Source organism: Colossoma macropomum, unplaced genomic scaffold, assembly GCF_904425465.1.
Source record: "Colossoma macropomum unplaced genomic scaffold, Colossoma_macropomum, whole genome shotgun sequence".
NCBI lineage: Eukaryota > Metazoa > Chordata > Actinopteri > Characiformes > Serrasalmidae > Colossoma > Colossoma macropomum.
The window spans coordinates 33,570,542-33,584,089 of NW_023494793.1; the positions used below are offsets into that span (position 1 = coordinate 33,570,542).

General features: G+C 38.2%; 1 protein-coding gene across 4 annotated transcripts in view; it reads right to left on the minus strand.

The window, feature by feature from the left end:
• The window catches only part of ampd2b (adenosine monophosphate deaminase 2b), a 41,199-nt gene continuing 27,651 nt past the window's right edge, over positions 1 to 13,548 (minus strand). For 3 of the 4 annotated variants that reach the window (XM_036579303.1, XM_036579302.1, XM_036579301.1), the window contains 12 exons: positions 12,749 to 12,890; positions 12,452 to 12,541; positions 11,244 to 11,373; positions 10,575 to 10,769; positions 10,050 to 10,181; positions 8,833 to 8,996; positions 7,530 to 7,656; positions 6,973 to 7,136; positions 5,711 to 5,831; positions 5,218 to 5,391; positions 2,752 to 2,862; positions 949 to 1,164 (listed from right to left, as the gene is read on the minus strand). In XM_036579303.1, the coding sequence (XP_036435196.1) occupies positions 949 to 1,164; positions 2,752 to 2,862; positions 5,218 to 5,391; positions 5,711 to 5,831; positions 6,973 to 7,136; positions 7,530 to 7,656; positions 8,833 to 8,996; positions 10,050 to 10,181; positions 10,575 to 10,769; positions 11,244 to 11,373; positions 12,452 to 12,541; positions 12,749 to 12,890 (1,766 nt within the window). Of the gene's footprint in view, positions 1,165 to 2,751; positions 2,863 to 5,217; positions 5,392 to 5,710; positions 5,832 to 6,972; positions 7,137 to 7,529; positions 7,657 to 8,832; positions 8,997 to 10,049; positions 10,182 to 10,574; positions 10,770 to 11,243; positions 11,374 to 12,451; positions 12,542 to 12,748; positions 12,891 to 13,548 lie in introns of all 4 variants that reach the window. The other variant, XM_036579299.1, reaches the window with a different exon arrangement.

Below are 13,548 nucleotides of genomic sequence, written 5' to 3' on the forward strand. Positions count from 1 at the left end.
TCATCTCAAAATCTTTTAATCAGGAGATACCAGACCAGAGGAAAATAGACTTGACTTTTGATATGAAATTCTCATTCGCAATAAATAACAATGCAATCACAATAATCCAAGTACACACACATACAAAAAGAACGGATTCCAATGGTTAAATCCACCAATAAAACATACAGCATCTTCAATAATAAACACGGAGCACTACCAGGTCAAATCAAGATAAGAATACAACACACATTTATAAATGAAAGACGAGGGAGGTTTGTTTGTAATGAGGTTCAGCTCACGGACACAGTGTAGAATAGCAGCCCTGCTGCATGGGAGCTTCATCCATGCAAGCCATCACAAGTGTCCACAGTACACTGTACAATGTCCATGATCCATTATCTAAGTCTCTATTTGAGCTCTAGTCAGGATTGGCAGCAACTGCCAGACCAGTTTTATCATGCCAATGCTATAAAATTGAATTGGAAATGCAATAAACAAACAATAACAACACAAAACTGCAGCAAAACAGCAATAAGTACATCTGCCATGCTTGCTGGTAATCAACTTGGAAGAAGTCCTGGTGTTGCCTTGGCAATTCCTGACTGGAGCTTTGACCATTTGTGGAAAACTGACCACTAGTTGTTGACAACATGAGGTGTTTCACCTTGAGGAATGGCATTTGTGCAGGTAGTACTGATGCTAGGCTATGTAGTTCCGAGCCAACGCTGCATCTGCAAAATGTAATTTCCACACAGGCTGCATCGAATTTACATAATTCAAATGTGTACAGCATTTCTGCATGTGTAAAATATATTACATCACCACAGTTGTGTCTCTCAGTTTGCTTGCTTTTAATTGTGTTGATGTATTGTATTTTAATAATATGGAAATGATGTACACATTTGAATCAGGTATGCTCAGTGCATTACATTACTTCAGTGCAGCCAACATTCATCTCTAATGTGCCTACTGTTCACTCGGCACTGCGCTCATGCACAGAGAGCCTTCCTCCTCAATCGTCTCCAGCTCCTCGCTCCTTACTGCCTGTGTGATCAGATTCAGCTCCTCACACATTGTCTCGAAGCGGTAGGCCACGCGAATGTCCGGCACATTGGTCCGGCGGATGTCGTTCCCTTCAGGGCCTTCTTTGATGTAGCTGGGGCCCAGCCAGTAACTCTTCACCTAAACAGAGAGGAAGCGCTAATCATGTATTCTATATATATTTACTGTGTATTTGCACAACAGCTCTTGTATTTGTATAATCATTAAAAATATCTTACATTGGTAGTTTGGTGAGAAAATCAGATTTACCCAGTTTTCCCTTTAGCCCTAATCGCCAAATGTAGTTGATCACTCAGCACATTTTATGTCAAAAGCTTGCTTTTTTGGTTTTGCACTGTAGATTCATGACCACTAATTAGCACTGGGCAGACTGCATACCTAAATCACCACACTTGACAATACGGCAAAAATCTAATATCGCAATAGATATTTTCACCATACACGATACGTCACACTATTTTTTTTTCAGAGAACAAAGAAAAAAGAACGAGTAGTGCTACATTTTAACACATTACTATCAAAAACTGTGAACACAATGATTTTTATTCAATATTTTTTCATACTGTATTGCACTAAATCCATTTAAACAAGACAAAATTTGCTCTCTTTATAATGAAACATACAGTTGGTCAGTGTTCTGCCAGTACTGACGATATTCCCAAAATATTGAGAAAAGCATATTGTATTGTACTGTGACATAATTTATCAGAATAATGATATACATTGTGGTATTGCCGAGCCCTACATTGCCATATGCAAAAGTATTGGTGCCCCTGGTCAAATTATGTTTTAGTTGATTTTCTAAGCTTTAATAAATACACATCCTCTAAAGTGAACACACTTGTGCACATTTTAATACACAGTTACTTTTTTATTTGCTGAATTTAACAGAAAACATTAACACATTAAATGAGGTCTGTGTGAAAGTTATGGGATATTTAATATTTTGTGTTTTATCTTTTCTTGCAAAATATTAAACCAAATTGAAAAATGAATAGAAACTGTGTGCTAACGTTTGCTGAAAAATGCCAGATTTAAGTGTGTTCTCTGTAGAGGATGTGTACTTCCACTTAGAAAATCAACAGAACATGTCATTTGGTCAGGGGTGGTCAAAGTTTTGCTTTCAACTGTATGTGGTTTCTGACACTGTGTGGCACACTGTTATTTAGGACTGAACAATTTGGTAAAAATATCTAATTGTGATTTTTTTAAACAATATCGTGAATGTGATTCAAATATGATTATGTTCTTTAGACTGAGCTTCGGGTGTTTATTTTTTATGTCATGATCAGCTGCAATTAAGATAAGGGGAAAATTGAGCAAGTCTGATTTTTCACTAACCTCTTGCTTTAAAATGTAAACCAACTAGCTTAGACTATACCCCGTACATCCTTTGGTTGGCAACCTCTGTACATTTTTACCACATCTGAATAATTCATTAGCTAACTATCTAACCCTCCTTGAGCCTAAGTGTGTCAGCAGTAAAAATACAATAAGAGAAGAGAATGGAGTCTTTAGGTTTGATAACCAGTGCTATACATCAAAGCTCTACATGCCATATGCTATGAAGATGCCATGATATACTACACTTAATGTACTAGATAATTGTGCAGTAATCATGAAAAAGATAATTCTTGTTGATTTAGGTGGTGGGAGTGATAAATGTTGAGTACGTGTACATGACTTTGTGGCAGAGTGAGTCAGCACCTTGTGGGAGAAACCACTCATGAGGACGCTGTTTCTGGCCAGTTCACACATATCACATGAGCTGAGCTTCCACACCTGAGCGGCTATGCTGTATTCCTCCATCAGCGGCTCCTGCAACACACACGTTTGGCTGGTGAATAACGGCAATCCTTTTTGCTCATTTTTAATGTTCAGTGTTTAATGTTTATTTTTAGGGTCTACTAGAATGGATTTACATGCCTCAATGCTCCAAAAACACATACATTTTCTCATACTGTATCTCTATTCACCCTTTTCCTGAAACACTCTATTAGAGCTCCTCTTCCCTTAAGCCATCCCCACCCGAGCGTGCTCTGATTGGTCAGCTTGTCCACTCTTTTCTACTTGGTCCACTGCCAGAGCAGTTCTGACCCACACATTCTGCCCCTGTCTTGCAGTCTGCAGACAGACCCTTCTCTCCTGAGCAGCTGGAAACACCAGTGTGGCAATTTTTCCAATGGTGTTAGTTCTGCCATATCAGTTTGAGCCAGAGTCAGATCCTGAAAGTCTTCTAGACATGGCCACAAACCTGAACAAACTCTTCCTGGACTCTAGTAGACTTAGTAGACCTACAGTTGCTGTGCGTTGTGCGTTGCTGTGTGTACGAGACTGTGTCATTGTAACAAAGGAAAAGGGCTGGAATTCCAACGTGGAATAGGAAAGTGGTTTCTGTGGAAGAGAGTTTCTACCTCTGGCGTGTACTTGGGGTTTGTAACTTTGCAGACCGTTTAAATCATATGGCTATATAACACACTAAAGGAAAGGGAAAAACCAGAAAAAACACAACAGGTCCCCTTTAATAAAAAGTTTTCATGTCAGCACTCAAAGCCACTCAGGCGCTTCAGCGGTTTAAAGGGGAATTCAACTCTAAATTCAATTTCTTAACATTTTTGACTTCTGATTAGAACCAAAGGTTGCAATGTTTACATTGCAAATATTGCCATTTTATTTATAATTCAAAATAGCCAGTGAACCTACCCGTCTTTTGAGTTTTTATGTAATGTTTATAATGGTAAAATAGTGGTACATCTGAAAAAAGTTTTTTTGTTTCAGACATAAGACAGCATATTTGTTTCTCTAGAATGGAGTATTTCACACCAAAACACTCCAAATGACTATGGCAAAAATTTGAACAATCCGTGGAATTTGCCTTTAAACCAACATTGCTACCAAGGATTTTCAAAATGTGTTTTTAACAATCGCTTGAAAAGACTGTCAAATTATTGTTTAGGCAAAACTTACTTTTCATGAACCCTGCAGAAAACACAAAGCTGAGTGTTGTAAAATATACCCAAACATTACTCAAAAGATTTCAAAAGAAGGCAAAGAGTATTAAAAAATGTAAAAATAAAATAAAACAGTATCTATTGGAATAGGTTTCAGACAGATTATCCCCTTAAAATATGTATGTTACATACTAAGGCTTATTACTTATAACTACAGGGACTTCAATGTAAACTGGTTAGGCTATTCTTGGGTTATAGAAGTGAGTAATAAAACTTTGGGCCAACCGGCAGGCCCTGGTCTGATAAGGGGTTAAGAGACAATTTCAGCTGCAAATACAGCCATTGTTCCAGGTTTGACTGATGAACACAAATGGCAGTGTATCTGTACACTCTTCAAAATAAAGTGTTCTTAAAAAGGATTCTTTGGAGAGATGCCACAGAAGAACCACTATTTGTTCCCTAAAGAACCTTTCAATTAAGTGTTGTCAATGAGTTCTTTTAAGAACTATTCATCCAACATTCTTTAGGTAACCCAAAGTGGTTGTTCTATGTCATCTCTCCAAAAAAAACCTTTTGGCACCTTTTTTTTGAAGAGTATACAAATACGTTGCTGCTTGTGTTCATCAGTCAAACCTGGGGCACATTCAATCTGAAAACGCTGCGCACTGTTTTGCTACGGTTTCTGGGTTGAACGACATGTTTCATCAAAATGGTGGGCAACTGGCTTTGAAGTATGTTTTCTCTCATTTGATGGGTGAAGCGATGTCAGCCATTCAGCAGTGACACGTATAGAAACCCCACCATACTAAAAAGGCAGTGCACACAATAGATTCTAAGAAAGTCCTCTACAAATGCAACTGCAGCAGCTTGGTGTGCACAACAATTGAAGACGTTAAAAGACATGTTTGTCGTATTTTATCGATAGAATATGCTAGAAGGAAGCCAAGAATGGCGTTCTCAGCTGCCATAGTTTCAACAGTGCGTAACACAACAGACTGTTCAACGCACCACCATTTCTGTTTAAATAAACACTGTGGTACGTTTTGACGGGGCTGAATGCAGCCCTGAACATGCTGCAAACAAACTCCACTCTGAGAACTGCTGTTATATTATAGATATGTCTCTTAATTGAATAATCTGAAATCGAAGTGACTGTAAACAAGTTTCTTCAAGGTCTAGTATCTAGGTAGAAGTACTTGTTGCTGGCTGAGAAGGTGCTCACCTTTGTGAAATGGAACTGCAAAGGGTCATCAGTAGATAAGGAAACCATGAGGCCTCTGGACAGGTACTCAGGCAGCGGGTTACGATGGTAGCTGAGAAACAGGCTGTTGTTGCTGAGAGGAGACATAGCAATGCCAATCTGAGCCAGATAATACAGATACTGCAGCACTGGAGCCTGCAAAGAAATACAAATATACACTATCAGGACAAAAGTATTGGGACACCTACACATTTCACCTCCAGGAGCTTTTGTGACATCCTATTCTAAATCCATAGGCATTAACGTGGAGTTGGTCCCCCCTTTGCAGCTAGTCCATCTCACTTGCACAGAAAGACCACACTGGTATATCTTTACTGGTGCTGGAATATTGGAATTGCTCAAAGGCTAGTAACACTGATAGTGAGTAAAATCATACAATAAATCATATGAAGATTCTTTTTAAAAGTTGTCACGTCAGTAGAAATGAAGTGTCCTAGACGGGTCCTTTTCTCACCTTCCTGAGCAGCAGCCCATGACAGATGTTCTCAGAGAGCATGAAGCCGGACACCAGATGGTGGATGGGTCCTGCCTCACCACAGTGCGGCCTCAGCACGAACGTGTTAAAGTTCCTTCTCCTGTAGGAAAAAGAGGGCTGATTTGTGAACACCATCACATTCACAGTCACAGCACAATCACAAATGATAATAAAGAGAATTCTGTTTATATATTGTCACCATCAAAACAAAAATGTATCTCAGAAATGGTAACTATGCAAAAAGGGGAAAATATGTTCTTATCTTTTAAGTGTACCCATATCATGAAAAAATGAACTTTCTCACTTAATTTCAACAAAAGTAATGTAAACATGAAAGATTCAAAACATACTATTCTCTTCTAAGACTATACAGTCCATATATGGAAACTAAGCTGTTACAAAAACCAACATATTTACATTTACCTGCCTATTCAGCCTACAGCAGTTTAACCCTGCCTGTTGATGTGTGTTTTGACCTGGACTGCTTTGTTGAATGAGGTGCTATACAGGACAGCCAATCAGGACACAGTCCATTTACATATATCTTAAAGGTACAGTAACAAAGAGCCTGTTTAATTCTGAGAGAGCTTGGAAAATGTTCATATAAAAATGAATTGAGGTGATTTTTGGTACATAAAACCACACAAATGTCATAACTAGACCTCAGGGGAAGATAACATACTAGAAAATGCAGGATATGTGCCCTTTAATGCAATGATATTGTATTCCAAGTCATTCTGGACCATTTCTATTGACTCATTCAGCAAGATTTTTTCACACAATTCATCTTTGTGTGATGGTTGAAATATTGTTCACAAAAAAATCAGATAAAATATACTGCAACATCACCAAATATGCATTTCTAAGGAGAATCCTTAGAAACATGAGCGTGCTGTACAAAGAGCACTTATAATAGGCCTGTTTTTTAAATTTGCATATTAAAGTGAGAATCTGGCGAAAGCCACATTTACATAAGTTGCTCCTTAACCCAAATGTAGTCAATCAGTTAAGAAATGTTTTGTTTCTTTAGTTTTGCTTCTTTAGTTTTACACTGCTGCTATGAGGCTAATGTAGCGAACAAGTGATGGAAAATTATAAGTACCAATTAGCACTGTGTGAGCTGCATGCCTTAGTCGTCACATATTTACCTCAAACATGTCTTGGCTGATCAACTACATTTAGGGAAATTGTGTAAACCATAATTTTAACAGCCTTGCAGTAAGCAGTGGATCAGAACTTACCTGCGCAGGTGGTTGAGCACAGTCATGTTGGCGTACATGTAGTAGAGATAGTAGGAGTAAGGAGGATTATCCTCCTCTATCCAGTTGGCAGGTAGAGGACTGTCCAGGTTAAAGATGTGCTGCTCTGGTTTGGACTCGTCGTCCACGCTGTCAAAGCCAACCACCTGAAGGACACTGCAGTATTTAGTCTCAGAGCACTGATGAGGTGCTTTGTAAAAGAAAATGTGGTTGCCATGTTGTAGGCGAAACCACTGTAGCATAACTGCGGTTAGTCTAGATTTTTTTTAACAGTGTAATACCCACAGTGTCAGTGATGAAGCTGCATGAGATCAGTGGTAAATTGTGCCATGAGAGATGACCTAGGAGTAAAACACACATTCTACACTATTTTGTCACAGGGTGAAATTTAAAAAAATAAACTTTAATTCACTGACTGGTGAACGTATCACACGCTTTATAATATCTATATTTTTAGGCCAGGCAGTAATGGGATCTGGTTGGACAATGTCTGATGTGTATTGTTGTATAAAATACAGTGTTGTCAGTTAATTACTTACATGCTGCAGGAAGAGGTGCAGCTCTGGGTGGCTACATGGGTTGATAGTTACTTCAAACAGGGGCAAAAAGATGTTCTCCAGCATCTCCTGGAAATTGCAGAGCTGTTTTTTTGTGTGGTAGACATCACTGCAGAGAAGGAACACAGGCAACCACGTTACCAAAAACCTTGCCTTGTGATTTTAAAGCTGCACTATGTAGGTTTGGCAGATTTGGATTGCATGCAAGAACATTTTATAACGTTGGTTGTGCTTCGGACCATCAAGCATAGATGAATCTGATGTTTGTCAGTGTATTGAAAGAGTATTGAAAGAGAGCTCAGTGTAAATTTAGGTGAAGGATGTGTCTTCTGAGGATGTAAGTAAATTATCTACTATTGTGATCGTTTGATTTTACATTTGAGATCTAAACATCATGCCAGACCTTCTTTTTAAGCCTGTGTGACGTTAATACGTGAAGACGCATGACGTGGTCCGAAAGATTCCTGAGAAATCTGACCCGACGCCTCTGACTTTTAAATGATTCTTTCTGGCATGTTTCTTCTCCTGACTCACTAAAGCTTCTAAAGCTTCTTCTTTTAATTAAAAAAATGTAGTAGTGTTACTTAAAACTGCAGACATGTAAATTTTTTCCTACTTTGCGCACAGAACAGCCATATTCTATCTGATCTATACTGTTGAAAATACCCTCTACATTTAATTTTATACACTGTGGATATGTATCTATCTTTTACAGACTGTACCCTGTAAAGTGTAAAACAAAAATTCAGTCAGGTGTCAGATTTTGCAGGAGTTTTTCATGCTACGTCATACGTCTTTGCACATTAATGTCACACACACAGAATAAAAAGGAAGGTTTGGCTCAATGTTTAGGTCTCAAATGCAAGATCAACATTATACTGATGAAGATATGATGACGATAGTAGATAATGCACTCAAATCCTCAGAGGACACATTCCTCACAGAGTTTTGTCGGAGTTCTCTGTCAATACTCTTTTAATGCGCTCGTAAACTTCAGATTTATCTACACATGAGGGTTGGTAGTGGTCAGTATAGTGTAGTGGGTAACACTGCTGCCTGCCAGGCTGCAGACTAGGGGTCAATCCCTCATCTGTGCAAGAACCTCACACTATACCAAAAAAGAGTACTTGGGCAAGCCGCTCTGGATAAGAGCATGTGCAAAAATGCCACTGATATGTAAAAACTGTTTACATTTATTTTACACATATGCATTTCATTCATGCATTTGTTGCATGAAAAACAGTGGAATCATTTATGTCGTATCAGGTAAGACATCAGCACTCACAATAGCCGAGGCACCTGGACAAGCCAGCGGACGTTGTCGGAGTAGACCTGGTGTGTGACTGCCCACTGGGCCAGTTTATCCCACTCATCCCTTGAGCGGCCATAGATGGAGAGGCGCAGCTCAACGTTCTGATATTTACTTTCCTCAAGGTCCGCCATCACCTCCTGAAATGCACCGACACGTCATGGTCAGCAGAGGGAGACAAACAATGCAGACAGTCCACACAGACTACACAAAACATCATAGACAACATGATATACATACGAACACACCAGATATGGTGTAATTAGGCTTGATATTATTTAGATAAAACATTTTTGAAATCTGAAATCTATTATCATAAGCTATAAGCTTTTCTAGTTCTATAAAAATCTATCGATTATTAACTGAAAAACCACAAGCTATAAGCTGTTTTTATAAAAATCTATCTAATATCTACTGAAGAAGCTGCAATCATATGCAAAAGTTTGGATGCCCCAGTGAAATTATGTTTTGTTGATTTTGAAGTTACACATCGTCTACAGTGAACACACTACTGCACATTTTAATGCATGATTACTGTTTATTTGCCGAATTTAACATATTGGGAACACACCCATAAAATGTGGTATCATATGGTAACAAGTAAATTAACTAGTTTTGTTCAACCTAAATAAACACTTTGAATGAACGATTTTTTCAATCAATGTATTTTTGTGTTAAAACTAGAATAAATCTAGTTCTATTGCTTGTTACTACATGAAGTAATTTTTTAGGCTGAACTGATGAGCCATTTTTTACAGTGTACGTTATTTTTTTTTCAATATGTTAATCTCAGAAATTGTGCTCTAGTATTTGTAGGCAAGTGCCATATTTAAGTTTGTTCTCTTGCTAAAATTATTAAAAAATCTATCCATTATTTGTTGAAAAAACATAAGCTATTTCACTGATCTTCTAATGACACGTAAGCTACTTGTAGGGGGAAGGTATGTTATTTAATATGCACTTTTACAATTCACCATAGCCTTTAAGTACTCAGTGGCATCCAAGTTAGCAAAGGCATTCTGGCAAAAATGATGAAGAACAGTACAACAACAAAAACAAACATCAGTGAGAAGAGGCAGCACACGAGTGCACAGCATCCCCTCAGCTGGAATGAGCTTTCATGCAAAACAACAAAAAATCAGCTGTGTTTCAGTTGTGTCACTATCCATTTACAGCATAACTGCAAAAGATACCTTGATGATATGTCCAAAGTATTTCCCTTCGATATGGTTGTCTGTTTTGATGAAGATCTCTCGGAGGATGGACTCTCCAATCGGGTTGTATTTGGCATTGAATTTGTCAAAGCGATGGAAAGTGTTGCGATCCTGATCAGTGAGAGAGAATCCAGACATCTGGAGTTAGTTATGTCTGTTTTGACATTGTACTATAGCTAGTCTATGTATAAAGCCCTTATGTGTAGACAGAGGAGTGGATGTGTTTCCAGCATATCATCACTGTCCAAAAACAGTTTTTGATATTTATTTTTCTTTATTTATTTTTTTATCATTTGATCACAGCAGCTGCCATTTACATTGTGTAAACATTCCATGATGAAATGACCAATAGAAATACTCCAGAGTTACTTGGACTAAAATCCCTTGTCCTTGCACTAAAAGTAAAGAACATTTTTGTCCTCTCCTGTAAAGTTTTCCCATTTTCAAGGTGACTTTTTTTTGGACAGTGATGATTTGTAAAATCAGCTCAAAGGAGTTCCTTACTGCATGCATGTCCAGTGTGTCCACACTGAGGTCAAAGGCTGTGAGGTTCATGCTCTCAAAGACTTCCATGAGCGTCTGTTCTCGCCCTTTCTCCACATGAACAATCTCCTTAGGGTACTTCTTCATGGCTCTCTTAATGAAGCGCAGCAGGTGCTTTTGATTCATGCAAGACGAAGCATGGATGTGAGTGTCCACCTGAGGAGAGAAAAGACAAGGTGGGATCAAAGACGAAAGGGTAGGTATCACAGTTAACCCTCCTAAGTCTATAGCTTCAGATACTTTTTTTCACGTTTGGTTTATTTTTCACTCATTGCTCAGTGAAACAAGCAGAGAAATTATGAAACTGTCAAAACAGCACATTCTAAATGTTCCATCAATACCACATTTGCATGAGACCAAAACAAATTTTGACAGTGCAGACTCGAACTTGTGGTTTTCAAACATAAATGTAATAACCTTGTAATTACTTATGTAATTACATATAAATGATCATGTAATGTAAGTTGAATGTACAGACAAATAAACAATAAGACATGTAGACTTCTAAGGGTTAAGGGCAATGTCAGTAATTGTATAGTGTACAAACATTAGTTGTTCTACAGAAATTAGCGCTGATTCATTTCACTTTTACAGACGAGTGTTGTATGAGTGAGAGATAACGAAGCTGACCTTGCGTATGTTGTAGAAGTCTCTGTGGGGAACCTTCTTCTGCGCTGCCAGTTCCTTCATCTCATTTAAGAGGATGTGCATCTGAAACTTTGAGCTCAGGTACTGCAGTCGACGGTAGCAGAAAGATTTCCTATGGCCAATGAACAGACATCATTGAAGACCACATCAACCTTAAAGACCAACCAATAGTCCTGACTAAGGCTGAGAGAGTGATTGATTTTAGATCAAAATCTGAATTGAAAGAGTGCAACATTCGAATTGTAAGAGCTGCAAATTTAATATAGCTCATATGATCATCATTGTTGCCTTAAGGTGGAAGAAATTAATCTAATAACAATGAGCTCATGAACTGCCTGTAGATTATTAAGATTGATCAGAAGCAACCAAACAACCACATGATGTGGACAACACAGCCACAAATAACTAGCAGTCTGGCACAGCATGTTCAAGTCTCAAGCCAGAAAAAGTATATTCTGGTCTTTTTGGCCAAAAAAAAAAGAAAATAAGAAAATAATCGCAATTTATATCACAGTGGCACCACTGATCAGAAAAATCTTAATTAGATATTTTCCCCAAATCATTCAGTTTTATTATTCCTAAAACATGGAATTCAATATATGTGTATATGTATATGTATGGTACCAATTCACAATAAGCCTTTGTGAACAGCTAAACATTGGTTTACTAATCATTATTAATTAGGTCATAAACAAAAACAACAATTTAATGATGAAGTTATCAGCAGTTATAACAGATTAATAAAAAGGGCAACAGTGAGCTATTATAACTGATCATTATGAATAGCTCATGAAGTTGACAGGTTTAATGCTGACTGATGTAGAAGACAAAGTAGAAAAAAAACAGCAAGATCTGAGGTTTAACAGTACAGAAGCATGTGAGCATTATTTGGCAAGCAACAGATCACTGTTTCCCTTTGTGTTATAACTGCATATTAACAATTTATAAGGTGTTTATGATGTAATTAATCATTTTTAAAAAACTCATTTGAAACCATTCCTAAACCTTTCATAAAGATAGTCTTATTGAAAAGTTGTACCATATCATCTCCAACTTTTAGGCTTTATTTTAATTTTGAAAATTCCTCAACATTTTATCATCAGTTCACCTCAGTCAGTCTCAACTGAATGCAGAATGCAGCTCTGCACTTTTCACCCCAAAGTTCATCCTGAGGTCTGTGCATCACTTACACTGGTCCATTAATGATGAGGGCCATCATGACGTTCATGTCAGCGATATACTCCAGCAGGTCAGGGTAGGGTAGATCCAGCTCTGTGGCCCTGGCAGAAAGAATGGTAAGAGAATTTTAACAGTACATTATAGTTTTTACAGCAGATATTAGAACAGTACGCTAAAGGAATCAGGAAATGTGACTTAACAATCCAGATTAAATATCAGCAGTACTAAATGTGGTCAGTGCTGCTGTGGTAAACTTGAGTATGATTTCAAATGGTGAAAGTGTAGAAGGCAGCAGGAAGATTTCTCACTTCTCCATGTTGCTTTTGTGAGTGTACACGTGTACAACACCATCCATCATCTTGCAGCTGTAGCCCATGTCTGGAGGCAGGCTAGCGGCGTCTAAGCCCTCATAGGGGTGCGTCTCTGATACAGGAGGGTGGACTGGAGCATCTGGGGAAAAATATAATGCTTGGTGTTTGGCAGAGAATGTATGGCATGTTCAAATGGCAACTTTCTTACATTACCTTACATTACACATGCTCTTTTAAAAAGGCCCATAAAGGCCCAAACACAGACACAATCATTTTTACATGACCATTTCACAATTAAACAGGATGTGTTTAATTCTCATGTCTTTAAGACTAATATATATGTACAGTAAATAACCTCTGTTCTGATTGGCAGAACTGTATTATGTCCCACTTTAAAAGAAATCCAGGGTTGAAATATGGAACAAAGCCACTTCTTTTGGATGTCAGGATCCTTTGGAAAGCTGCTGAACAATACAATGTCTAATTGCTCTCCTCACATGTTGCGCATATTATTTACAGTAACGAATGTATATATATTTTGTACACACCTAACACACACACCTAAACAACACGTGTAGCCAACTTTAACATTCATTCATCATCTAAGCTACTTATCCTTCTGGGTTGCGGGGGTGCTGGAGCCTATCCCAGCGCACAGTGAACAGAAGGAAGACAACATCATGGACAGGTCACTAGCCCTTCACTGGGCGGACACACGGACATACACAGTCACACACACACTCACACCTAGGGGCAAATTAGCCTGACTGCATGTCTTTGGACTATGGGAGGAAATG